Below are 25,929 nucleotides of genomic sequence, written 5' to 3' on the forward strand. Positions count from 1 at the left end.
CTGAAAGGAATGCATAGAACGTCTATTAGTAGAATGGATAAGTGTACCATTTTCAATGCATACTGAAGGTGATAAAAATATTAAAAATAGCTGGGACACCATGTGGAGATACATATGCAGGAAGTAGATTTTATTTTCAGCTGTTCCCTGGGGACGAGTCTGAAGTTTTCCTTAAGGCTTAAGGGGGAAAAAAAGCAGTGTTAAAGATACTATGACTGACTTGAATTCTCGGAATATAATGATAGGAAAAAAATGGAACGTTTTTGACAGTATTGTTCTGTGTGACAAGACTGAAGTTGACTCAACTGTTAAAAAGCAAAGAAACAATTCAAATTATAATGAAGTTGCATAAAGCGACACAATTCTTCTGCATTAGAGAATGGAGGCGTTTTGGGAATTTAATCACACAAAGTGTGTAAATAGCAAACTCTGCTGTCTTTGTGAAAGTATAGTCCATGTAGAAGGTCCCAGAAATGGCCTGAGAAGAAACAGCACTCATGGACAGATTAGATGATAAAGAAATCCTCTAGCCTAGCATAAAGCATCTTCCAGCCTTCTCTGTATTTTGATATATTGAAGCAATCTTTGAGATTATTTTTCTCCACAGTGTGCCATACAGTCACATCACAGCTGTCCTCTCTAATTTCTTCTTTACGGGACTCTGCTAAATGAGTTCCCAAAACACTCAAGGCAGAGGCTTCAGACAGCACAGTGGAGCAAAGTTGGCTTTTAAAAGAGGGTTGAAAGCATTCAACCATACATATTTCAGACCTCATGCAATTATTTCAGGACGCCTGAAATGATCTCTAATGGTGAGATTCAATCTGATTTTGTTTTTTTAGAAAAGTTTTTATCAGAACCTTGTTTCTTGTCTTAGCAGAGAGTGAAGGAATCCTTATATATATAAAATTTATATTTAAAAAAGCCAATGCTTAATGCATTGTAAGCCGCCCTGAGTCTCCGGAGAAGGGCGGCATATAAATTAAATTAAAAAAAAAAAAGAGCATATTTTGTATTTTAACTTTTGCAGCAAAGTACTTGACAATATGGCAGGATGGGGAAAATGGTTCGTGTGAAGGATATGAAGATGTAAAAGAAGGATAAGTGACATCATATTGATCACAGAATCATCATGCAATGATGCAACCATCATACAATGATACAAATTTGCATGATTAATGTCATGCTGTCACCTTTGCTTCTATTGGTTACCCATGACCAATATTATGACATCACCTACTTTCCATAAATAGTAATGTTCCTGATAGCACATTGCACAGGATGCCGCCATCTATTCTCTTCTATGATATCAAATAAGTGTTTACCTGATCCTATTTAATAGAATCACAGCTTATTGTATATGATTCTGCTTTCAGGGAATTCAATAGGCATAATCTTTAAGAAATGAACTGTTTGTGTAATCTCTTGTAACCAGGATCAGAACTTTTCCATTTCAATTGACAATCTGTATCAGTGGATGGAATTGGTGTAAATCATAAAATGGATACATGAAGATATGAAGATAGTTCTCTCTTTACATGACTACATATTCTACTGGGGTTCTCTGTCTGACATACTGACTTTCTAGATCAGGGATCCTCAAGCAGGAATGGGGAGAGATACAAGTAGCAATCAGACTATCTATTCAGTTAATTCTCTCAGGCATATGTCCCGTTATTTTTCTTGTTTAATTCAATGACACCCCCCCCCCACTGCCTCTATCTATAATCTAATAATATGAGCCAAGACTCTTACACTATATCTAATGTCAACAAAATAGGAACTTATGTCTGGTTCATTACACATAATTATAGTGCATGCTTCTTCCAACAATAAAATCAAGCTGTGAGCAACTTTTTTCATATAATTTGTCTCCCCCCACTTTTTATTTTTTATCCTATATTTTATATTATGAGAAATTCAAATATATTGTATCATTCAGTTAAGACTCAGTTGAGCTCAGAAATATTTTATTGGCTTTTTCCAAGGCCTCAAACTAATAGCAAATTCACCATGAAAATAGTTGAATGGAATTTGGCCCCAGAGGTTTTGCAATTCTTTTGGAAATTTTAAAATATAATTCAAATATTCAACCCATTTTCTTTAATTTTATTAAAATATTTATTAAATTTCAGTTCATATTTCATATACAATGAGACAGCTTTCATATTTCATTGTGAAATCATTTTTGACATTAGGAAGTTAATGCCTAATAAGTGCATAAGTTTTTATTTCAGAAACATGGTGTAATTATTATTTTAATATTCAAGAGTCTTTCAACAGTTGCGTGCAAATGATGTTTGAATCTGATAGTATTAGATTGTTAACATGAAACAGAATATTACATCATAGTATTTTGGATGTCATATATTTTGGTTATGCATCAGGCAGGTGACAACTTGTAACATGCACAGATCAACATAATCTTGGTTTACTATCATTTAACAGTGTAATCATGTTTCTTGTTAGAATTTTGGTTCTAGTCAGTCAAGTTGAACTGACTCTACGTAAGTAACTTAAGTAAGGCTTAATGTCTATGGAGATTTGCAATCATCCAGGTCATAGTTATCCCAAGATGCTTTTTCAAGAGGCGCCTTTGGACAAACGGGACAACCATGGGTTAAGTAAAGCTTAAGGTTGAAATTTTTGGCAAATTTTAAATGTGTAAGAAATTGCATTCAGCTGTAATTCCAAATCAGAACATTGCTTGGTATAATCCCATGATGGCGAACCTATGGCACGCATGCCAGAGGTGGCACACAGAGCCCTCTCTGTGGGCATGCACACCGTCACCAGCTGTCACATCACATGCAGGAACCTGGAAGAGAGCAGCTGCCCGTTGCACATGTGCACCAGACCAGCTGTCCGTTGTGCATGCACGTGATGGAACCCAGAAGATCAGCTGGCCGCCACATGCATGTGCACCAGCTAGCTGCTCTCTTCTGGGTTCCAGTGTTCTGGGGCATGTGTGCGCATTCGCACACCCCAGTTTTGGCACTCAGTGCCGAAAAAGTTAACCATCACTGGTATAATCTGTTTGAAAAAAAAATGCCAGTCATTGCTAAAAAGCTTCCAAACATGGTCTATGGAGATTGTCAGTCATCCAGGTCATGGTTGTCCCAATGGTGCTTTTTTTCAAGAGGCAACTGGACTACCTGAGGACACAGACAAACCTCCAAGTGGCCTCAATGACTCTCTAAAAGAATGCCATTGAGCAGCTGTCTTCAAGGAATATAAATCCTTCTATTCCTCACCATCCAGTAAGAGCTGAAGAAGCTTCTTGGATGAGAAGCAAAACTCTTCAAAGAAAAACCAGAAAGTCCAGTTGCCTCTTAAAAAAAGCATCTTTGGGACTTCCAAACATGGGAAATACGATGTGAAAATCTATTGTCAATAATGGGATATGGGGGGGATCCTGTGTGTAAAAATATGCTAATAAGGATCTGCATGCTTCAAACATTATTTGGAACAGGTGCTCCAGAACACATGGGAATGGAAGCAGGACCATGTCACCTTTTTAAAACCATGTATTTCAGCCTTCCTTGGGAGCTTGAAAATGGATCCTGGTGTTTTAAAGAGTCATCTCCTTAAAGCAGATGTGTTTGTTTTCAGGGTCCCTTGCAAGGAAGCCTGAAAAAGTCAAGTCCTCAAAGAAGTGATGTCCTTTCCTTCCCATGCATTCTAAAACACTCCGTTCAAATCATTTTCAAAACATGCATCATCCAGTGTAATATGGCAGATCTCTTTACCACCACCCCAGCAATGAAAATCTACAGGCTTTTTAATATGTTTAAATGAAGACCTCTTATGTAAGAACAATCTCTATTGATATTGCATTCCCCAGCCTTCCCCAACTTGACAATCTGTACTTACATGTTGTGACTGCAATTTCCAGGATTTCTATCAATATTGCCAATGTCTTGGAATGGTGGATGTTACAATCTCAGCATATCTGGAGGATGCCAAGTTCGAAAAAATCTAGTGTAGTCTGAGTCTTAGTATGCAAGGAAGTCGTTGTGGATTGTGTTATTGCTGAATTTCCCAGATTGCTCCATGCTATCTAAGGTTGAAAAGTAGGCAGTTGAACAAACTTTCTCTGTGTGTAAAGTGTGTTTGTGTTGTTTGATACTTGGAACAATCAAAAATGTAATTTCTCCAACAAAAGCAAACAAATGAAATGTTCTGTAAATAATTGATGTAGCCCTTCCCTTTTCTTAGGAAAGTGGTGAGTTTACCAGCTAAATCTAAAGTAGGTCAGTCTTTTCTATCAGCTTTTGTTTGAAAAGAGATCCATATAATTAATTTAGGAGACACCCTCAGCATGGCCTAAACAAGCATTAAAATGTTTGCTTCTTCTCACTGATTGCTGAACTCTCCCTGGCTCAATTTGGAATTGGGTCAGTGGTTATGACTACCACTGGAGAAATTAGAGAAAAGATCAACTATGTTTGAGGGTTCTCTACTGGCTTGCAGTCGCTTCTACACTGCGTGTGCCTAAGCAAAGCAATCAAAAGGATTGAATAATAATGATCTATCAACTTCTGTAAACTTTTGGTAACAGAACTTAAACTCAAGTGCACTGGCCAGTGAGTGATGAAATATTCACCAAAGCAGTTGCTTGTTCCAGAGGTCAATACTTCTACCACCTGGACTTGCGGAAAAGACAATCTCGTCTGGATCCAAGATCACATATACCTGTATTAACTTGATCAATATTATTACGTGATGACGCTTTTCATTTTTCCAGGAGTTTGATGCTCTTGAGGCTACATGTACGCCTGTTTTCAGTGAACAAAAATGAGGACAAATGGTTAAATATAAATTACGCTTAGGCTTCTCAAAAAGTGGGAAGAATCAATTTAAGTCACCAACCAGACTTTTGAAGTTGCTGTTTGCAGCACATATTGCAGAGTTGGCATAAATAGATTCAAAGTAAAATCAATTTACATTTTGAACAACATGAATAATCTCATAACAAAGGATTTCTCCACAAAATAGACATAATGAACAAAATAGTACATTTTATTCTGAATCCATTCATTGTGACTCTAGTAGCATACTGAAATCATAAAGGTAACTCTTTATTTACCTTCCACAAGGAGTTTTTATTCATAGTTTCTCTCAGTAGAGTTCCTCCATTTTGCATGTTCACTCAAGAATCTTTTAGGTTTTGTCTGAATGCTACCATCACAAAAGCAAGATTTAAGCAAAAGTACTGTATGGGAGAATGTTCTATTGTCCTTTCCAAATAAGCAAATCTTTTCATTGGAATGGAATATGCATGGAGTGTAAAGAAGTGTGAAATACAATGTACTATTGATACAACCCATGTTTCTTAAGCAGCTTTTGATACCATTGTTCCTAATGGCATTTACCTCCAAGCAAATTTAGGATTGCAGCCTAGTCAGATATTATTTACATACTATTAATTTTCATTACGGCATGAAAATTTATACTTGCTGAACAAGTCCTTTTAATCTAGTCTTCACTATCACAGGTGTGTTCTTCAAGAAAAGTTTCTGCCTCAAAGACTTCTTAGAGCAGGGGTGTCAAACTTGCGACAACACGTTGTTGTCGCCTGATATATCTTAACTTTTCCCCCCTTTGCTAAAATGGGGGTGGGCGTGGCCAGCATGTGACATCCAGCCCACGGGCCACAAGTTTGACAAATAAGATACAAGGATCGTAGGTTTTATATCCTGAGTTCACATGAATTACCAGATCAAAAAGCTTCACTTCTTCCTGTTTAGCATGCATTTAAAAGATCTAAATCAGAACCCAAGCTTCTTCTACGCAGTATATACAAGTGACCAGTTAATGACTAATCCAGTTATCAATATTTAGGAGATGTTCAAATATGAAACAGTTGAAGAATATGTCAGGGTTCCAAGTAACACTCCCAACGAAAGAAAACTCCGAGGCTTGAGTTTCCTCAAAGTTCCATTTTATTAGAGATGTCATATTGGCACATCTGGGAAAACCTGAATCTGAAAGCTTCCAGGTTTTCCCCACCCAAAGGAAAGTCCAAGTCCCTGCCCAACACCCACATGTCCATCAGATGGTCCAATCAATGCACCGTCCCAACTGGAGATGCCTCCCAGTTCAAGACGTCCAGGTGCAGTGCAAGATGTCCTTGACTCTCTGAGAAAGGAATGTTATTATGACTATATATCACCCCTGCTCCATACAATTCCCTCTCCCAATTTCCCACAGTGGTAAATGTGGCAGGCCTGACAGAATAAGTATTATGATGAAGTGGGGGGAAAAGGAGAAGTAGTACATGAAGAAAATTACCCCCCCCCCAAAAAAAGAAGAAGGTTAAATTACAATAAAGACTACCAAATAAAGCAGGGAAAAGAGTTGCATTATGCTATATAATGAATATGATGCCTGAAAAATGGCACTCAAAAGCCAATCAATGTAATTAATACTTACCTATAGGTACTTTGCATATTGAAGAGAAAAGATTTCCTAAATTACAGTGATTCACGGGTAGGAACATCAGGGATAAGGTCAAGGAAAGGTAGAGAGCTTGTAGCATATTATATTTAATAAGTAACACTTAGATAAGGTCAGCCAGGGGCACATTAATAGTTTAAAACTGAATAGAACTGAAATGGAAAAAGCGGAGGAGGAACTAGGCATAACAGAATAAAAAAATAGTCACTTTAATCTTAATTCTCACAGGAAACTATCACATAGAGATAGTTATATTTTTGTTTCTCTGAATGCACATGTGTTAACAGGAACCATATATCTCCCTTTACTTTTCATCTTCAAGAACCTGTTGCTAACTTTGCTGTCTTTACACACTTCAGATGCTATTACAGGTATCCTCGACTTACCACAGTTCATTTAGTGGCCGTTCAAAGATACAATGAAAAAAGCGACTTATGACAATTTTTCACACTTATGACCATTACAGCATCCCCATGGTCATGTGATTTACATTCGGATACTTCATATTTATGACAGTTGCTGTGTCCTAAGGTCATATGATCACCTTTTGCAATCTTCTGACAAGAAAAGTCAAGAGGGCCTGGTGGCTCAGCAGACTGCTAGCATTGTGATTAACACCAGCTGTCTGCAATTACTGTAAGTTCGAATCTCCCCAGGCTCAAGGTTGACTCAGCCTTCCATCCTTTCTAAGGTAGGTAAATTGAGGACCCAGTTTGTGTGGGCAATAAGTTGACTTTGTATAAATATACAAAAGTATGAAGGCTATTGTTTAACGCATTGTAAGCCGCCTTGAGTCTCTGGAGAAGGGCGGCATATAAATCAATTTTTTTTTAAAAAAAAAAAGTGGGAAGCCAGATTCACTTAACAACCGTGTTACTAATTTAACAACTGCAGTGATTCGCTTAACAAATGTAGTAACGAAAGTTGTAAAATGGGACAAAATTCACTTAACAAATTTCTCACTTAGCAACATAAATTCTGGGCTGAATTGTAAGGCGAGGACTACCTGTATTTTTCATCTAATTGGTTGGCTTAATAACTAAAAACAATCTCGTGTGTGTGTGTGTGTGTGCGCGCGCGCGCAATCCCCTTCCTGGAAAAAGGATAGATCATTTTTCCCAGAGCTGTGATCCAAGCTTTGCCTGATAACTGTTGCAGCAAACCATAATGATGACAAAATGATGACAAAGTCAGGATGACATAATCATAGAAAGGCTACAGACATGTATCAGACTATCTGATTCGAAAGTAACTAGTGGAATTTCATGATGATATCATCATGCTTATGTTGTCGTTTCATCTTGCCCTTCCATGGAACTCCATATCTCTGATCCTTGAAGTGTGCTTCTGAAATTAGCAATAGCAACAGCACTTAGATTTATGTACCACTTCACAGTGGTTTACAGCCCTCTCTAAGCGGTTTACAGAGTCAGCATATGGCCCCCAACAATCTGGGTCCTCATTTTACCCACCTCGGAAGGATGTAAGGCTGAGTCAACCTTGAGCCAGTCAGGATCAAACTGCTGGCAGTCAGCAGTGTTAGCCTACAATGCTGCATTCTAACCACTGGTTCTCTGTAACAGTGCTGCCGAATTACGTGGCAGTGTCCCGATGACAATACTTTTAAAGGATAAGTAGAACTAAGCCTGACTATTAGCTGGATAGGAAATCATCAGGAAATACCAAACTACTATTACTGTAAGTTCTTGGTACTTAGTATCTAGGAAATAAGAACCAGAAGTTATGGTGTTGGGCTAGGGTCAAGAAGACTCAGGTTTGAGTTCACCTTCAGCAATGGAAGTTCATTGGTAACTTTGTGCCAGTCATTCTGATACCACAGAAAAGTGGCAAAATGGGGGGAAAAAATGAATGTCCTTTTTACTTTGCTGCCAGGTTTCTATTCTACACCTAACTTTACTGTTTACTCTGTCCCATCTAATCTTTACTTTTTCTGAGAGACGTCTGCTGTTCAGTCAGAGTTACTCTGTATCGTCCTCCTGCCTCAATTCTGTGCCCAGAAAACAGTCTTGCGGACCTTTGGCAGCCTCCTGGAGCCAGAAGGGAAACCCTTCATTAACTGATTGAAACTGTAGACTACAAGGGAAGGAGCCATATGTGGGCTCTACATTTCTCCTTCGTTGAGGGACAAAGTAGCTCAGCTACCAGCTGCATAGAATTTGAATGATCAGTCTTCTCTTCTGAAACTTTAATGGCCTCATGCTAGAGTACGTATCGAGCCAATCCTTTTTTTTCACACACAACCCACAAGTCCTCAGCAGTTGTTTTTTTTTTCAATCCCCTAACCTTGTCTAGAGACCTTCTGATAAGTTTCCTTAGATTTATAACATGTCAACAGGCCTGGACATCATTCTGGTGTTAGCTAAACTCTCTGTTAAGATCATCAATTTAATTCCTATCATGGCTCTCTCTCTATACTTAAAACCTGTTCATTCAGCAAATTTTCTAAACCAGAACCTGCTGAGCTATTTCCTTTCAATAGAAAGAAGCCCACATTTCTTGGCACATTTTTATTTCAACAACAACAAATCTCCATCTGCCCTCACCACATCAGTGGTGGGTTGCTACTGGATCTCCCCAGTTCTCTTCGCGTGCGAGCGAAGCGAGCATGCGCACGGCGATCGCGCGCAAAGCACATGCGCAATGTGAACCAGTGGTAAAACTGATTAGAACCCACCACTGCACCCCATCATCTACCATTGCATGTGATGAAAGAAGTGATCCATGCCACCACAAATCATAGTCTGTGGGTTATTGTCTTATGAGCATGGTTTATTGTCTTAATTTTTATCTAAGACTGAATTCCTTCACTCCAGTGTTACCATTTCAGGCTACCCACCCATTGCTTCCCAGCCTTCTTCTATTTCAGATACCTTTGGGTCAGATTAGGAAGGAAGCTGGACATCAGCTAGACTTGAGAAATACTAATATAATATACTAATATTCAAATACATTTTAGACTTAAGAAAGTCAACAGATCCCCAGGTGATAGAAGATAAAAATATTTATTGATTTGGAAAGTCAGGGAGAAAGGGCTGGATTTAAAGGAAAGAACATACAAAGAATTTGACTGCTGGCTAATGCAGTAGGCAAGGCTTTGTTTTAGTTGGCTTCATTTTTTTATTTTAATAAAGGATCTACTCTGAGTCATTTTTGTGAGTCTGTCACCAGGTAAACCAGGAATGGGATGGAAAATCTGGACAGCCTAGATTTACAGTAATGCTCAGAAAAAGCATGACAAAACAGAATCACTGTTCCGCTACGGGCATTTCCATAAACCTTCTGTTGTCATTCCCAAAACACTCTTCGAATTTTCAAAATTATATTCATAAGGGACTGCAGTTGTCCTCAGTGCAACTTCTGAAAACTCCAGACAAGTTGACTATAGGAGATTTGGAGAAATGTAAAATAAAAAATCAGCATCCATTCCCACAACACAATATATTTGCTTTCACAGTGGGGAAAAAAATCCCAATATAAGCACCATTCATGGGGTGTAAATCTGGTCCTTTGCTCTGCTGAAGCCTTGGCATGAGGATATTGTGGCATTGTGATTTAGGGACATTGTAGGAGAAAGCCAAGGAACTGAGATGCAGAGATTGGTGGGAACTCTTGCCAGTGGGAAAGTGATCCTCTCCAAGCTCAGCCTTCAAAGAAGTTGCAGAATGGAAGTTTGACAAGAAGCTGTGTTCAGCTGTTTGTGAACCAGAAGTTACCTGAGTCAGCTGCCCAGTGTTATTACTGGAGGAATTCAAGGGTATAGCAGCCATCTTTGAATGATACCAGGGGCATCTTTGGAAGGGCCCTAAAAAATCACAGAAAAAAAAATTCCTAATTTAAAGGAAACTACAGAGTAAGATTTGAGAAGAAATCCTGATTTAAAATTTCTACACATTTCAAATTGGAGATAAAAAACTGTTTAGCTGGCAGTTTGTTTTTCTTAGCATGTTAACATGGGGGAAAAAAACAGACTTAAACCAAAATAGAGACAGTATTAGCATTCCTGGTATGGATTTTGCATCTTGTTATTCTAGTAATCCTTAATGAATTACTAGAAATAAAACAATGTTTACATTAAAACTTCCAAAGCAAAAATAAGCTAGGAAATATGCACCTTAGCTCTACAATCATATAGCAGTGTGAAAGCTTTATTTGCATAGCACAATGAATCTAAGTCTAAAAGCTAATTTTGCTTCAGATCTGCACTTCCAAACGCTTTGGTTGCTGCGGATTTAAGCTCTTTCATGATTTTAGCGCTTTTAATAATACTGAGCTTTGTGTGCACAATTTTACATGATAAGTTATTTAACTTCCAGATGTCGATGCCTCAAAGCTAAAATATCAGGTTCCTCAGCTTCTTTCTTTCTTTCTTTCTTTCTTTTCTGAAGTTATGGCCAGCTCCACCCACATGCCTTTTATTTTATTTCTATCCAAATGTAAATTGCTGCCCAACTCCTTAGCAACCTGGGTGGCTTACAAATAAAAAAAGAAAAAAGAAAAGAAAAGAAAAGAAGGCATTGGTAAGTTTGAGAGAACTCCTAGATTACAAACATGCAAAACTTCAAGAAAGAGTAAGCATGGTTTCTTCTGTCCTTCTCAGCAGAGGAATTCTAAAACGAAGTCAGCCAAAGGAACAGAGAAGGTATCTGACTTTCTTTTCCAGAGACAGGGTGTACACGTAAGATTACTCGACATTCAACAACAGGAGGACATGTCTTTATATTTATCCTCATGTCCTTCATCTACTAGGCGCAGCCTTAAATTAACTTATTGTCTGGCTTTTAATTGTGTATGGTTTTTCTAAAATTTTAGATTATTTCCGCAACCACCCTCATCCAAAAATCTGTGTATTGTATATCATATAAATTGTCTGTTTCTTTCTTTACCTTTGTCCATCAGCAGACTTGTCAGCCTGGATTTAGGTTATTTCATTTACTCCCTGATTCCATCAATCGCCTTCAAGCCAGCCCTTTCCAATCTACATTGTGGTCCTTAGGTCATCTGATTCTTCATACATTTCTGCAGTGAAATTTGAAAAGCGTGTCAACCATCAATTCTATATTATCACTAGCATATAGTCTTGAAAATAAAGATTTTCCAGATAAAGATAAAAGCCGTGGTGGTGCAGTGGTTAGAACGCAGTACTACAAACTACTTCTGCTGACTGCCAGCTGCCTGCAGTTCGGCAGTTTGAATCTCACCAGGCTCAAGGTTGACTCAGCCTTCCATCCTTCTGAGGTTGGGTAAAATAAGGACCCAAATTGTTGGGAGCAATATGCTGACTCTGTAAACTGCTTAGAGAGGGCTGTAAAGCATTGTAAAGCAGTATATAAGTCTAAGTGCTATGGCCATTGTTGGAAAAATACTGCAGTTGAAAGATCATCTTTCTGATGATGGAAAACATAAAGTCATATACATAAAGGCCTAAGTACCTTTTTTTTTTTTTGCAGTTTTTCATTGTAATTTAAGTCATGTATGCCAAGAAAATTATTCAGTTAGTGTGTCCTCCTCCCCCTCCCATTTGTTTTTCTTCTCAATTGTCTGTGGGTTCCTCTGCCTGTTGAGTTACCTGGTAATCTTACATACATTGGCTGATGTCATTGATTATGTAAGCGTAGGGAAAGAGAGACCATTTGTGTATGTCTCTAGGTATACATTCTTGTAAATAACAGCCAAGTATGTGTGTGGACAAGCAAACTCTGAAGTACTCACTGCAGATCACGCAGCCAGCTTTCATGGCTAAGGCAGGAATGGAACTCATGATCTCCTGCTTTCTCACCTGGTACCTTAATCACTAGACCAAATTGGCTCTCAGAGAATATTTAAGGGAAGAACTGTATGAATGTTTTAAAAAACACATTTGATTCATCTTCAGTTTCAATGCCCATCAAACTGTACTCTCTGAATGCCATAGGACAGCTGCTGAGTAAGAATTTCTCAAAATATCCATGTTCAATAATCCCAATAAGATATTGCCAAATGAAACCAAAGTATGTGTATACTACATCCAAACAAAAGATATTTGCTCTTGGGAAATGGAGTGTTCCTGCATTCATCATCGTATGTGGAAATGATGCAACAATGAGAATTAGAATAAATATTTTGTTTCTCCTTATGGGCATCCCTTTTCTCCAAAATGTGTCTCTTTGTTTCCAAATGTCATTTTGCTTGTGTTAGAAGTGTGATTTTTAACCATGCTGATGACTGGCAGTGGAGAGAATAAACCACATTTTAAAACTGGTTCAAATATGTTGGGGCTATATATATATTTTTAAAAGCCTTACCAGCTAGTATGGGCTAAACACAGGTTTTCTTCTTTCAATTTCCCAATTTTAAGAAAGGTTCAGGTTAAACTGAGGTCCTTCTAAATATAAGTTTTTTAAGCTATAAAAAGCACAAAACATTCACATCTGCTGTCTTTGGCATGAATAACAATCTGGTCTCTGAAACATGGGAGTTGAGAAGTTTGGCATGTGTAGTAGAGCTGACTATATATTCAGTCTAGGCTGCTCCTGGGCACAAAATGCCTTTTAAAGGTTTAGCATGTGCCTAGAATATTAATATGGAGATGAAATCTATGGGAGGAGAAAGGTGGCAAACCTATTTGGACCACAGGATAAATTAGCATTGTGATTGTCTGCTGGTTCTGCAATTTATTTGACTCATAAAGAAAAGAGTTGTTTTAACCTGCTGCAAAGTACTGTTGTAAGATATGTGTATACTAAGAAACCATGGTTTGTACTAAGAGGCATTCTGTTGGGGCAGGATGTCAGAGTTCGGCCTGGCACAGCTCTCAACAACTGAGTGTTCTGTCACTATGATAACAACAGCTGCCAAAATTTTCAGCCAGAATTTCACCTTTGGCTATATTGTGTTTCTAGGAGTTGAAGTTTCAACCAATCTGACATGTGCAACTTCTTTTAGAGACTGGGTTTTTTTCTGTGTTAGCCCTTTCCTCTGGTTGTGTCCAGGCAGACACTTCTTACAACCACCAATCAAAAGATACTGTGTTGTTTTCCACTTCGTTTGCCCTTAAGGGGTTTTCTGAATTGTATATTTTCAACTTGCTTCTGCAGGCCATCCCATTGTAAGGCTTATGAGGTGCAGCTGATATTAACCACCCTGCCCATGTCATTATTTTTTGACCAGCTTCTAGTAAAAAGAAGGTAGACCTGACAAGACTGAAGCGCTGTCCCTCTGGTACTTAGTGGCCAGCATTCTCTTTCTGCAAATGCTCATAGAGAACTTCTAGAAAACAAGTTAGCCAGAATGCCCATGGCTTTTTCAGCTGATGCTCAGAATTAAACAGCCTTGGGAAGGTCTTCTTGTATCAGCAGATGCATCTGAGAAGAATGAAATTTCAGTAACCCAACTGAACAAACTTAGCCCTTTTAAAGCTGGGAATAGGCATTAGCAACTACATCTCACACTTCACCCCATGTCTGAAGTCTAGGCAGCAGATTTTAGTTACTGTATTCTTACAGAATTTCTTGGAAACAGCATCCGCAAATGAAGACAAGTGAGTTTCAGGAGGAAAGGACAGCCAAGCTTGTATGCTGATTGCAGGCACTCTCCTTCTCCAGAGAGGTTTACTTTAGAAGTTGTTGTATTGTAGCTAGCAGGTGTTTCCAAAAAAAGAAAGTCTGATTTGTTTTGATCTGTCTTATCTGGCAGACTTTGTTACTGCCAAATCTCCTTTTAGTGCTGCTATAAGAAATTGAATTCTTGATTTGAATTGAAACAATTAGCTTTGGTGCTCTACCCTAAGCATCCTTTGCAATCAAGAAGCCTTCAGTTCAGTAGGATATGCCCTCCCTTCACAAAAATTTCACTTCCATGGAAGGAAGCTCTGTGTGCACTAGAAAGCATCAGAAAGAATACTCAAGTTCTACATAATAAACAGGAAAGCTGGTGGCTTTTATTTGGCCCTTGGTGTGTGCAAAGTAGTATGCAAAGGCTGTGAATCAACAAGAACAGTCATAGCCTTCAACTAAAAGTGCAGAGCTTGCAGCACCAAGATTAAAATTTCCCGTCCTTCCCAGTAATTCCTACCCACTAGAAAATGTTTTAGTATTGTACTGACCTCTATGCCTTTTCTCCCTCCCGTTCCTCTTTACTTTGTTATTATTTAAATTCTTGGAGACGGAGAAATAAAATATTGAACCCAGAAAAATGTTATGGCATAATTCAGTTTAGACATTTTAACTTCCAACGATCACAGTGGCGAGAAAGAGAAACGGGTATTAAACTTTTCTACTGAGTGAAATTAAAGCTTCAGTCCTGTTTGGAAATACGTTACCCTGTTACCATTAGAGGACTTTCTTATAAACTGACTCATTTCTCATTTTCTTTTGTATGAAGGTTCCCCGAGCTAAAGCCTTATACAGCTACAGAGGACAAAATCCTGGAGAACTGAGATTCAACAAAGGAGACATCATTACATTGTACCGTCAGCTGGATGAAAACTGGTACCTAGGAGAAATCAATAGGGTCAGCGGAGTTTTTCCTACAAACGCTGTGCAAATTATCAAACAGTTGCCGCAGCCGCCACCACTGTGTCGAGCACTATATAATTTTAATCTGAAGTCCAAGAATAAAAATGAAAAACCAGATTGCCTGTCTTTTCATAAAGTAAGTCCAGCACCCAGCCAGCAAAACTGAAAAACTAATTTAAGAATGTCCAGTTACACTTAAGACATGTATTTGATGATATGGAAAAAAATTGAAATGAATCAGTATAGGGGACATGCCTACTTCCTCAATCCTTTCTTAGATTTTAAGGTGTACAGCAGAGGTGTCAAACTCAAGGCCCACAGGCCAGATCTGATCCACGGATGCTTAGATCTGGCCCACAAGGCCACTCTGGAAACAGTGAAGGACTGGCCCGCAGTACCTCTGCCAGTGAAAACGGGCTCCCAATCTCCGTTTTCGGCTGGGACAGCCTCCTGCAAGCCTCTGCCAGTGAAAATGGAGCTCGGGAGGCCGTCCCAGCCAAAAATGGAGATTGGGAGCCCATTTTCACTGGCAGAGCACTCGCCCATGACACAAGTGATGTCGAGCTGACCACACCCACCCCAGCCCCCCGAAGTCAAACACAACTCTGGTGTGGCCCTCAATGAAATCGAGTTGACACCCCTGGTGTACAGTAATGGTGAGCTACATTTTTGGTAACTGTGTCTCTAAGTATTTATTTATTTTGAAGCAAAGTCCACTTTTCATTTCAAGTAAACCCAAAGTAGGAGACAATAAAATAAAACAGTTCTGTCAGTTGAGTATTTTCCTCCACAGGGGTGAACCATCAAACAAATCTCTTCAATAGACCTACCACTTTTATGTGTCACAGCTCTATCCATTCCTGCTACCTGGGATCTTTCTTCTTTGATCAGGCATCAGTAGGCAGTAGGAACAGGGTGCTATTTCCATGTTTCTGTAGGGACACAAGATATATGAGGAATATATAGCATATTTTGCTATTGTTTTCTCTCATTAAATGTGCTAAGAAGGGACCCAAGTGAATTTCCTTCCTGAAAGCTCTCAAATCTTAAGATTTCTTCTCCTCGCATAACTATCATCATCATCATCATGTCCCCAATGTGTTATATTCATCTCTTCATTCTTGTAATAGTTTTCTTAAGCTATTCTTTGTTAATTCCCACTCTAGTTTTTTCCTTCTATATTTCTTACAGAGATTGGTAAACAGATTCTACTACATTTGGCAAACCAGTTTGCAGAGACAGGAACTTTTCACACTGATGATTTATTGTGCCACCCAAACTATTGCTGTAGTGAGATGAAACCTGTCTGCAGCTGTGATATATTGCCACAGCAATGGTTGGATGACACTATAAATTGCTGGTGCAGAAATGCTGATTGTCATCCTGCAGCAGCCCACTGGCCAACTCTGTGATGCAAATGAATGACATGACTGCCTCTCTGTATATCAAATGCCATTCACTTCCAATCTAAATAATTAAATATAACCATAACTGTAGCCAACTGCTCCTTGCCAGCAATTTATATTTACCACATTAGATTTAGCTTGATCTTTAGCTTTGTAATATCATAGCCTGGGTAGATTTCATGTTGATAATATACAGTAATGGTATAGGTTTCAGCATAGTGAACATAAGAGCCTTGCAAGCAATGTATCGAATGAAACTTTGAAGGAAAATGGTTTACAGTGTACATCAGAAAACAGATGCTAGTGATTTCTAGCATCTTGTAGTACCATCCAACTATCTCTGTGCTGATAGAACAGTAACGGAGGCAGGCTTTTTATTGCCAAAGTCATGGTTGGGTTATGCTAGAAGATGCTATAAATTGCCAGTGAAAAAAACAGAATACCTAGGCATCATAGAATCCTCAATTCCATCCCCCTAAAGCACACTATATTTATCCTGTGAATATCTCTGTTGTTCCATTGCTCATAATAAGCATGAAATAATATGGCCACCTAAGCATGACTCCCTTATAGCATCAGGGAGCCGACAAAAGATGCACATTGCAAGGTAGAATAACAATGTGCCCAAAAAGAAAGGAGGAGCAAGATTTCTATTTCAGATGGGGAGGTGGGCAAAGTGAATAATGAGACCAGGCTACATTTAAGCATGTTCCTGTATTACTACATTGAGAATACAGTGGAGCTGGCTTGTGAGAGAACTACAGGAACATGGTTCTAAACAGCCAGTTGTGATCATTGCCTGAGACCTGAAAGAGCCAGCTGTGAGTACCAGCTTTCACTGCTGCTCGTTTCCTCAATATGAACACTTTTAAAAAAAGAGTCTTTCTACATCACTGCATGCACAATGAGGAATCACAGAGAGAGGCAATTTATTTTGCTCACTGCAAACATTGTCTGGATTGCATGCCATCTGGTTCAAGGTCTTTTCCTTTTTTAAAAACGTTGCTGGAGACAAAGCTCATCTGCTTTTCTACACCTCTATTAGAATGCTGGGATTTGGGGTTTTCATGTAAAGCTCTTGTCATTTGAACAAAAGAAGGAAATGTATTACCACCTCTTCAGGCTGAGGACAGATTGGTAGGCAAAGAAAAGTGGTTTGCCCTGCCACTGCCAAGGTTTATTAGTAAAAAATGTTGCCATACTATCAATTTTCAGAAGATAACAGTCTTCACATGCACATTTAACAAATCACACATCTATTCCACAAGCATAATATCTGTATTTTAGCATATTCCAGTTACACTATTTCTACCTGCAGCCTTACAATTTTTTTCACCTCTCACAATACAGGTAGTCCTTGACTTACAACAGTTCATTTAGTGACCGTACGAAGTTACAACGCCACTGAAAAAAATGGCACTAAATTATGATTTATGTCCGTTTTTCACATTTACGACTGTTGCAGCCTTCCCATGTTCATGTCATCAAAATTCAGACGCTCAGCAACTGACTCATATTTAGGACAGTTGCACTGTCACCAGGTCTTATGGTCACCTATGCAACCTTCTGACAAGCAAAGTCAATGGGGAAGCCAGATTCATTTAACAACCCATGTTACTAACTTAACAATTGCAGTGATTCGCTTAACAACTGTGGCAAGAAAGGTTGTAAAATGAGGCAAATCTTACTTAACAAATGTCTTGCTTAGCTACACAAATTTTGGGCTCAATTGTGGTCATATGTGGAAGACTACCTGTATGACATCCTTTCCAACATTTTTGTCTGAAATATTAATATGGATTTCATTTATTTCAGTTCTACCCTTTCAACGTATAAATTGATCTCATACAAATCTCTACAATAGTCCTTTCAGTACTATTCAACTCACTTCAGCTTCATCACAAATCATTTTATCACTTTTTCCTTACCTTCTGATAAACATCTTGGTTTAGACTTCCTCACGCATTTCAAAAATATTTGTTTTAATTTTCCTCATAATCATTGTGCATTTTCTCTGTATCTTTGAATCTTAACTATTCCTTTTTTTCTCTGATTAAAATCTCTCTCTGTGTCTGTCTTTGAGTATGTGTGCATGTGATATCTTTCCTTCATTCTCATTTTTTGTTAATCATATTAATCATTTTCTTTTACTTCATATCACCATGCAACCTTTGTCCCGTTTCCCATAGAATAACTCCACATACTTCTACAGCACTCTATCCCACAAACTTTTTACTCACATCCAAGTAGCTTCTGCATCACCATCTTTCCTTGTATTCATTTTCCATTCATTCAGCTGACAGCTAAATCTATCTATAAACCCTTCAAAATCCAAATCAGCTGCATAGCCAACCAGAGACAGCACAAGATCCATCCCAAGTCTCCCACTGATGACTCACACCTAACCCATTACAAGACCCTCACTTGACATCAGGGTGGATAAAAATCAATGATTTTTTTTAAAAAAATCAAAAAAATCAGATTTTTTTTTGTTTAAATCGGATTTTTTTGATTTAAATCAGATTTTGTTGATTTTTATTGAATTTATTTTAATAAAAAACTGGGGGTAAAATCTATCGTAAGATAGTTTTCTATTTAAGATACATAAATAATTTAGTTTATTCAGCATGAAATGGAGTTTAGTTATGTAGCACAAGGCTATATATTCTGCAACACTGGGACTATCTGTGAGTCAACAATGGGTCAAAGGAGTAGCAGAGATGACAGTTGCTCTTTAAAAATTATGATTTAAATCAAGTTGATTTAAATCAAGTCTTTTTACTAGTGATTTAAATCATGATTTAAATCATGATTTAAATCGACTCGATTTAAATCAAATCCACCCTGCTTGACATACCCACACCTGAAGCCCTTATAAACAGAAGAACACTGACAGTGACATCCCCTAAACTCTACTGAAGATGTTACCTAACCAGATAACAAAATGTTTGGAAATCAACCCACAATGAACCTTCACCTCCCCACCCCCAAATCTGTCTTGTTAATGTAAAATATTGAGGCATAAGATGTGCTGAAATGCTCAAATATTCTTTCACTTTATGCATATATGTTAGAATGCTATCAAGCATAAACAACTACCCTGGTTAGTGTCTATGATTATTATCTTTCAGGGTGATGTAATCACTATGATCAGTCGAATGGATGAGAATTGGGCAGAAGGAAAGTTGGGTGACAGAACAGGAATTTTTCCCATCTTGTTTGTGGAGGTAAGAACAATTTATTGAACGTTCTATGAATATACACCCACACTGCACCATGTTCCTGGTCAGTACATTTGATCATGGCTTGCACTTTCAGTCTTGAGAAGAGAAAAAGCTCTCCTTGGAATCCATCAGATGCTTGTTTAAAGCAAGCTAACATACCCATCAATTGTCAGACAACAGAAAATTAAGAGCAATCGGAAGCCTCTCTAGTCAGGAATTGGAAGTAGTGAGTGGGACAAAATAATCTTGCCTTTAAAAGTTTAGGGCATGAATGTCAAACTTGCAGAGTCACATTGCGATCACCTGACATCGCAACATTTTTCCCCTTTGTGAAGCTGGGGTGGGTGTGGCCCAGGGGTGGGTTTCACTTACCTTTCCTACCGGTTCGCATGCGTACGTGCTCTCGCTTCGCTCAGGTGCACCACTTCTGCACATGCACAGATGTGCCTCCCACCACCGCCACCGCTGCACGTGCATTTCCCACCACCGCTACTACCGGTTCGCCTGAACTAGTAACCCACACTGGTGTGGCCTGCATGTGACGTATCCGGCCTGTGGGCCACCAGTTTGACACCCCTGGTTTAGAGTATGGCAAAAGCAATAGCACTTAGACTTATATACTGCTTCATTGTGCTTTTACAGCCCTCTCTAAGTGGTTTTACAGAGTCAGCGTATTGCCCCCAACAGTCTGGGTCCCCATTTTACTCACCTCGGAAGGATGGAAGGCTGAGTCAACCTTGAGCCAGTGAGATTTGAACTGCTGAACTGCAGCTATCAGTCATCTGAAGTAGCCTGCAGTACTGCACTCTAACCACTGCACCACCTCAGCTCTTATTCTGTGTATAGCCAAGGTTACTAAAGGAGCTAAGGCTGGTAATAGTGGACTCAACAGGGAATATGTATGTGTCTGTAAGTGTGTGTTTGTAGACAGACTGAAGCTCACCACTAATAAAATTGAATGGCTGTGGATTTTAGGATTACACAGAACTTTGCTATCTTTAATTCCGAAAGGGCTTCCACTTCTCTATTCAAAGTTAATGCACCATTTGGGAGTTTTCCTGAATTTACAGCTGCTGCTGAAGCATAGGTAATAGTAGCCAGGAAGGCCTTCATACTGATTTATCTTTTCCACAATTGCCTGTTTCTGGACTGGGAAGCCTTCCATACAGTGTCGGGCTATCTTTGAAAGCCATTCAGAAGCTGCAGGTGGTCCACCATAAGCACGTGATGGTACATCCATGTGCACATTTCTGTTGTATGACTACAGTGGTCACCTGTAAGCTTACAGGTACATTTCAAGGTGCTGGGTGTCACCTTCAGGTCATAAGAACTCATTATCAAGAAACCATCTGTCTGTCTCCTACATTTTTGCCCGTCCTGTTCATTTCAACAGAATTGATATGTTTCAGGTCCCATAGATTAAACTCTGCCACCTGATGGACCTTAGAATGTGATCTTTCTCTGTTCTCCTGTTCAATGAAACAGCAACAGACACACCCCAGATTTGTATGTCTCCCCCCCCCCGCCCCTTGGCCTCATTCAAACTAGCCCTCAAACACTCTGAGTTAAATTGTATGGTGGCACTTTCTGAGAATGCTATTCATTAAGAGGGTGTTAGTTTTATTCTTCCTGAGTGTTTCACTATCCTCCTTTTATTATTACTGTTAATTCAGTTTTTTAAACTATTGTATGCCACTCAGCGTCACTAGAGAGTTGAATGGCTTTGCAAATTTGGTAAAACATCAATAAGATTGTTAAATAAGCATTGACTTGGCGCCATTTGTAGACCCAGTCAGTAATGCAATTCCACACACAAGTTAGCATGTTGCCAGAGATATCTATTCAAGCCGTTCCTGGAGTTTCACTTCTGCAACTTAAAATCTTGCTATCAACAAAGTCACATCTCTTTTCTCCCTCCTGTTTCTTTTCCAGCCAAATACAACAGCACAGCAACTTCTTCAGAGGAGCAAAAGTTACCAGTCTTCTCCCCTGAAATGTCCTTCTCCTTTACAAAGGTTCTTACCTAGATCAAAAGGTGTAGAGTCGCCCACTTTCTGCAAAGGATCTGAATCTAGAAGGAAGACTATGAGACAGTTCTCTATTACAACTGCCCTCAACACCCTCAACAGGATGGTCCATTCACCTACAGGAAGGCAGACTTTGGATATCAGCTCTCCTGTGCTCATCAGTTCTAGCAACCCTTGCGTGACTGCAAAGCACCAAGAGAAATTAGAAGCCCCATATAACATACCAGACCAGGTAAATGCATTGGGGTTTTTTTTTCCTTTTCTTTCATGATTTTGTTCTTTCTTTCCCACCCCCCACCCCCCATTATCTCTATTGCATGTTGCTCCCAGGGCAGTAACTATATTGAATTCTACTGTATAGTAGTGCAATACTAATGCAATATCAGGTTTCAATTCAATTGTATAGAATGTGAAGTATGTGTGTTTGTGTTTTATTTTTATAGTTATAATGTACACTGAAGATGGCATTTAATTTCATTGTACGAGATGCAATGACAATAAAGTAAACTTAGTTTAAGAGTAGGCACTCTAAGGATGTGGTTTTGCTTACCAGGCAGCAAATTGAAAAGCAAACTTTATCTGCCATGGAAGGAGGGATTAATTCTGGTTTCTTAAAAAATTATTTCTCATGCTCTGCTGTGCAACAGATGAAAGAAGCTGGGGCCAACTCATCAGATTATCTCAAATGAGGCCCTGGACATAGTTCATTGTTGTAGTTTAATTTAGTCTTCACCAAAGTTTATGCATCAAGTTTATTTTTCATCCGTAAAACTTGTGAGCATTTTTTCCAATTTAAAGTGTGTGACATTGTAAACAAAAAGGCAATGAAATTGATTGAAATGAAGTCACATAGTTTAATAAAGCCAAAAAGCAAAACCAAAGATTTTTTTTTCAATGAATGGAAAATTGAAAATGAAAATGAAATGCCAATACAGATCATCATCTATTGGTGGACTAAACAGTCAGGACAGTACTTTCTAGAGCAGAAGAGGGCCCTCTACATCTAATCTACAACCCTCTGTCCTTTTTTGGTGGTTTGGGCCCTTATGCCCCTAGCAGTAGCACAAAAATTTATCTGCAAACTGATAAATAATGAGTGCATAATTTTATGATTTTCTGCAGGGAAAAAATCCAAGTATTGTAAATGTCAGAAATCTGCAACAAAATGAACAGGTTTATTAGTGTCTGATATGCCCTATAGGACAGTGATTGCAAATATATACTTTGATGTCCTATCACTGCTGTGCGGTCATGGCGATTGGCTGCAAGAGGTTTAATCTTCTCTATTCTAGAGAATAGATACTACTACTAAGAAGGTTTTGGTGTGTGTTATCTTTAGCTCACCTAAGTAAATCTTGTATTGCAAGGAATGGTTTTTATTCATTTGAAAACTTGAAAAGTTATTGTATATGGTGCTATATTTTTCATAACTATATGTGCTATTTTTCAACTTAATCAAGAAATTTTGTACAAGCTATATAAAATCAGATAATTTACAAGGCAATCTCCTGAGTTTATAAAATTAATTTCTTGTGTCCTAATAAAAAGTACTGGTCAATATAACCTATCAGCATATCATGTGCTTATTTCTTTGGATAAATGTACTAAATCATTATATTACCCATCTGCTTAGTTCTTAGGTCACTGAATCAGCACATTATATACTAAAATTACCTAATTCATTTTAGGAATTGCATAAGAATAGGATTGGTGGTCTTGAAAAGCTGCAGTGATGAGATGGGACCATGTGGGTCATTCCCATGCCTTTGCTTGGGTTCATGGATTATAGTCTAAAGAATGATAGGCATGGCTAGTTTTGAAAGCATTAATCATCTATTTGGAAAGAGGATCCCAGATTCAGTTTCCCAAATAAACAATTACTTAACCCAGAGCAGGCTAATAGAAAAAAATCTTATGTGATATATGTGTGGCTTACACAAATGCCAACAATGTGCACCTGTAAAAAAGGGAGGGGACACATGACAAAACATGCATTATAGTGTTACAATGATGTAGGTTTTTGCATGCAATAAATGAATGTCTGGAGTTTGCATTGTGATGTCACAGAATATATATCATTATTTTTTCATGATGGTTTATAGCTAATGCCTATAATCTCCAGGCTCCCTCCCTATGTTCAGGGACAATGATCAGCTAAAGCATTAGTATCTTCTGGCTGAAAGAGCCATTTGTCAATGGTACCAACTATTATGTTTCTAATTTGGAATTTTATTTAAAAAGGCCAATATTACAAACGACTAAGATTGTTCTGAATTCTGAATTTTTACTACTTGTTTATCCTTCCAACTCTACAAAACTTTAACAGGCCACAGAATACCACTGAAAATAGCAAAATAGTATTTTATACATACTATTTTGCACGTACATATTCTCTAAGTCTTGCAGAACCAGCTCACTTTTTTGGAGCTACATATAAAGTTTACTTGACTATGTACAGTGACATTAACAAACCCAAGGGTTACTCATTCTTCTGCATCAGCACTGAGATTTAATTCTTAAAACCAGCAAGCAATGTTAATGAAGATTAAAGAGTGTTGAGATCTATATCAAACCAAGCAGTAAAATGTGGAGAAGTAAATCACTAGCATTAAGCCTGTCTTTAAGACACAAAGTCTCTTCCAAAATAAGGTAGTTTCTTTGCTCCTCTGTCTCATGAGTCTTTAAAACCACTACCGAGTCAGGGAGGAACAAAAATTAAGGACTATTTCCTTTTTTCCTGCATATTTGTTACTCAGCAAGATATATACTCTTTCTCTCAGCAGAAAGAGACAGAAAAGATCTTTGAAACAAGCCAATCCAGTATGGCCTGAAATATTTGTCAGATCTGTTAGCTGCACTTAACCAGACTTGACTAATGTGATCTATGTTCAGATTTGTTCAGATAGGGTTGCCAGGTGTCCACTATTTGAGCGGACAGTCCACTTTTTTCACATTATGTTCACTATTTTTTTTCACAAAATAGTGGACATTTTTTTTATTCAAAAGCTTTATGATGAAATGGTACGTAATCTAAAGCTGTACAGTCTAAGAGAATAAGGATAGGAGAATCGCGTTTTGTCTTTTTTTTCATAAGTTAGAATGAGACAAAGATCGAATGCTCATTGCAATAATCACATTTTACACAACAGTGCAAAAAATGCATTAAAGCAGTTATCTTTTGATATCGAAAATGTAGTGCTGAAGATTTTTGCCGAATTTTCGAATTCTGCGAAGAAATGAGAAGAGTTGAAATCATTTTTTGAGTTTTGCGAGTCAGAATTCCATGAAGTTTTGCGCCATGTTCCAACACGTTGGTTAAGTTTGTTTAAAGCCGTCGAAAGACTTCTTTTAAACTGGATACCTCTAAAATCGTATTTTATTTCTCTTGGATCTGATGAGTGCCATAAGGTTATCTGGAACCTTATTTCGGATCAGGAAAATGAACTTGCAAAGGACGATGAACCAACAATTTCAGAATTGTATCTATATTTCACGCACTTCATGTCAATAATGCAAGACACCCTATTGAAGCTGGAAAGCAAGAAAATTCTTGCATGTGATCTTCACATTATCATGTGTAAGCTGTGTGATTCTTTGCAAAAAAAATCCAATGAGCAGTTTTTTGGAATGAAAGTTTTATTTGCCTTACGTAAAAAAACATTTGCCTGAGAATGCCGTGCAAAAGTTCAAGAAAGAAGCCATCAACGTGTATCAAAGAGCCATTGCATACCTAGAAAAGTGGTATAATTTCACCGATTCAGTATATGAGATGCTAAATTGTTTCAATCTAATTGATCGCAATAATCCTCCAACTTTAGAAGAAATGACAAACATCTGGTTATTATCACCATGGCGAGAAGAACTTCCACCCAACACTCTCTTCGATGAAATTTCTGCCTTAGAAGAAGTTTATGTTCATCTACAGGGCGATTCATCCCTTGATAAGTGGACGTACTTTTTCAAGAAAGAGCCAGCTCCAAGTTTACTGAAACTGTTCCAGTATTGTGCATCAATTCCGGTATCAAATGCAAACGTTGAACGAATTTTCAGCGTCATGGGAAATTTGTGGACTGATGAACGTAACCAACTGCTTGTATCAGTTTGAAATGAACTTTGTATATTTTTTAATATTTCTCAATGTTGTACTGAAATTAAAGAATTATTCCTTAAACACAAAGAATTGATCAAAGCTGCTCAGTCAAATAAAAAATACACATGACAGCAAAGTAAAATGTAATTTAATATTTTACATATTATTATAATATATTTGATGTTTTGAATTTTAAGTAAAGTTTTGAAG

General features: G+C 38.2%; 1 protein-coding gene across 1 annotated transcript in view; it reads left to right on the top strand.

Moving 5' to 3' along the window:
• SH3RF2 (SH3 domain containing ring finger 2) overlaps positions 1-25,929 on the top strand; it is an 89,042-nt gene that overhangs the window by 20,574 nt on the left and 42,539 nt on the right. The window contains exons 2-4 of the mRNA XM_070933943.1: positions 14,839-15,108; positions 19,510-19,605; positions 21,535-21,861. Of these exons, the coding sequence (XP_070790044.1) occupies positions 14,839-15,108; positions 19,510-19,605; positions 21,535-21,861 (693 nt within the window). The remainder of the gene's footprint in view (positions 1-14,838; positions 15,109-19,509; positions 19,606-21,534; positions 21,862-25,929) is intronic.

Source organism: Pituophis catenifer, unplaced genomic scaffold (assembly GCF_029215685.1).
Source record: "Pituophis catenifer annectens isolate HBS135680 unplaced genomic scaffold, rPitCat1.0.hap2 SCAF_2, whole genome shotgun sequence".
Classification (NCBI taxonomy): Eukaryota; Metazoa; Chordata; class Lepidosauria; order Squamata; family Colubridae; genus Pituophis; species Pituophis catenifer.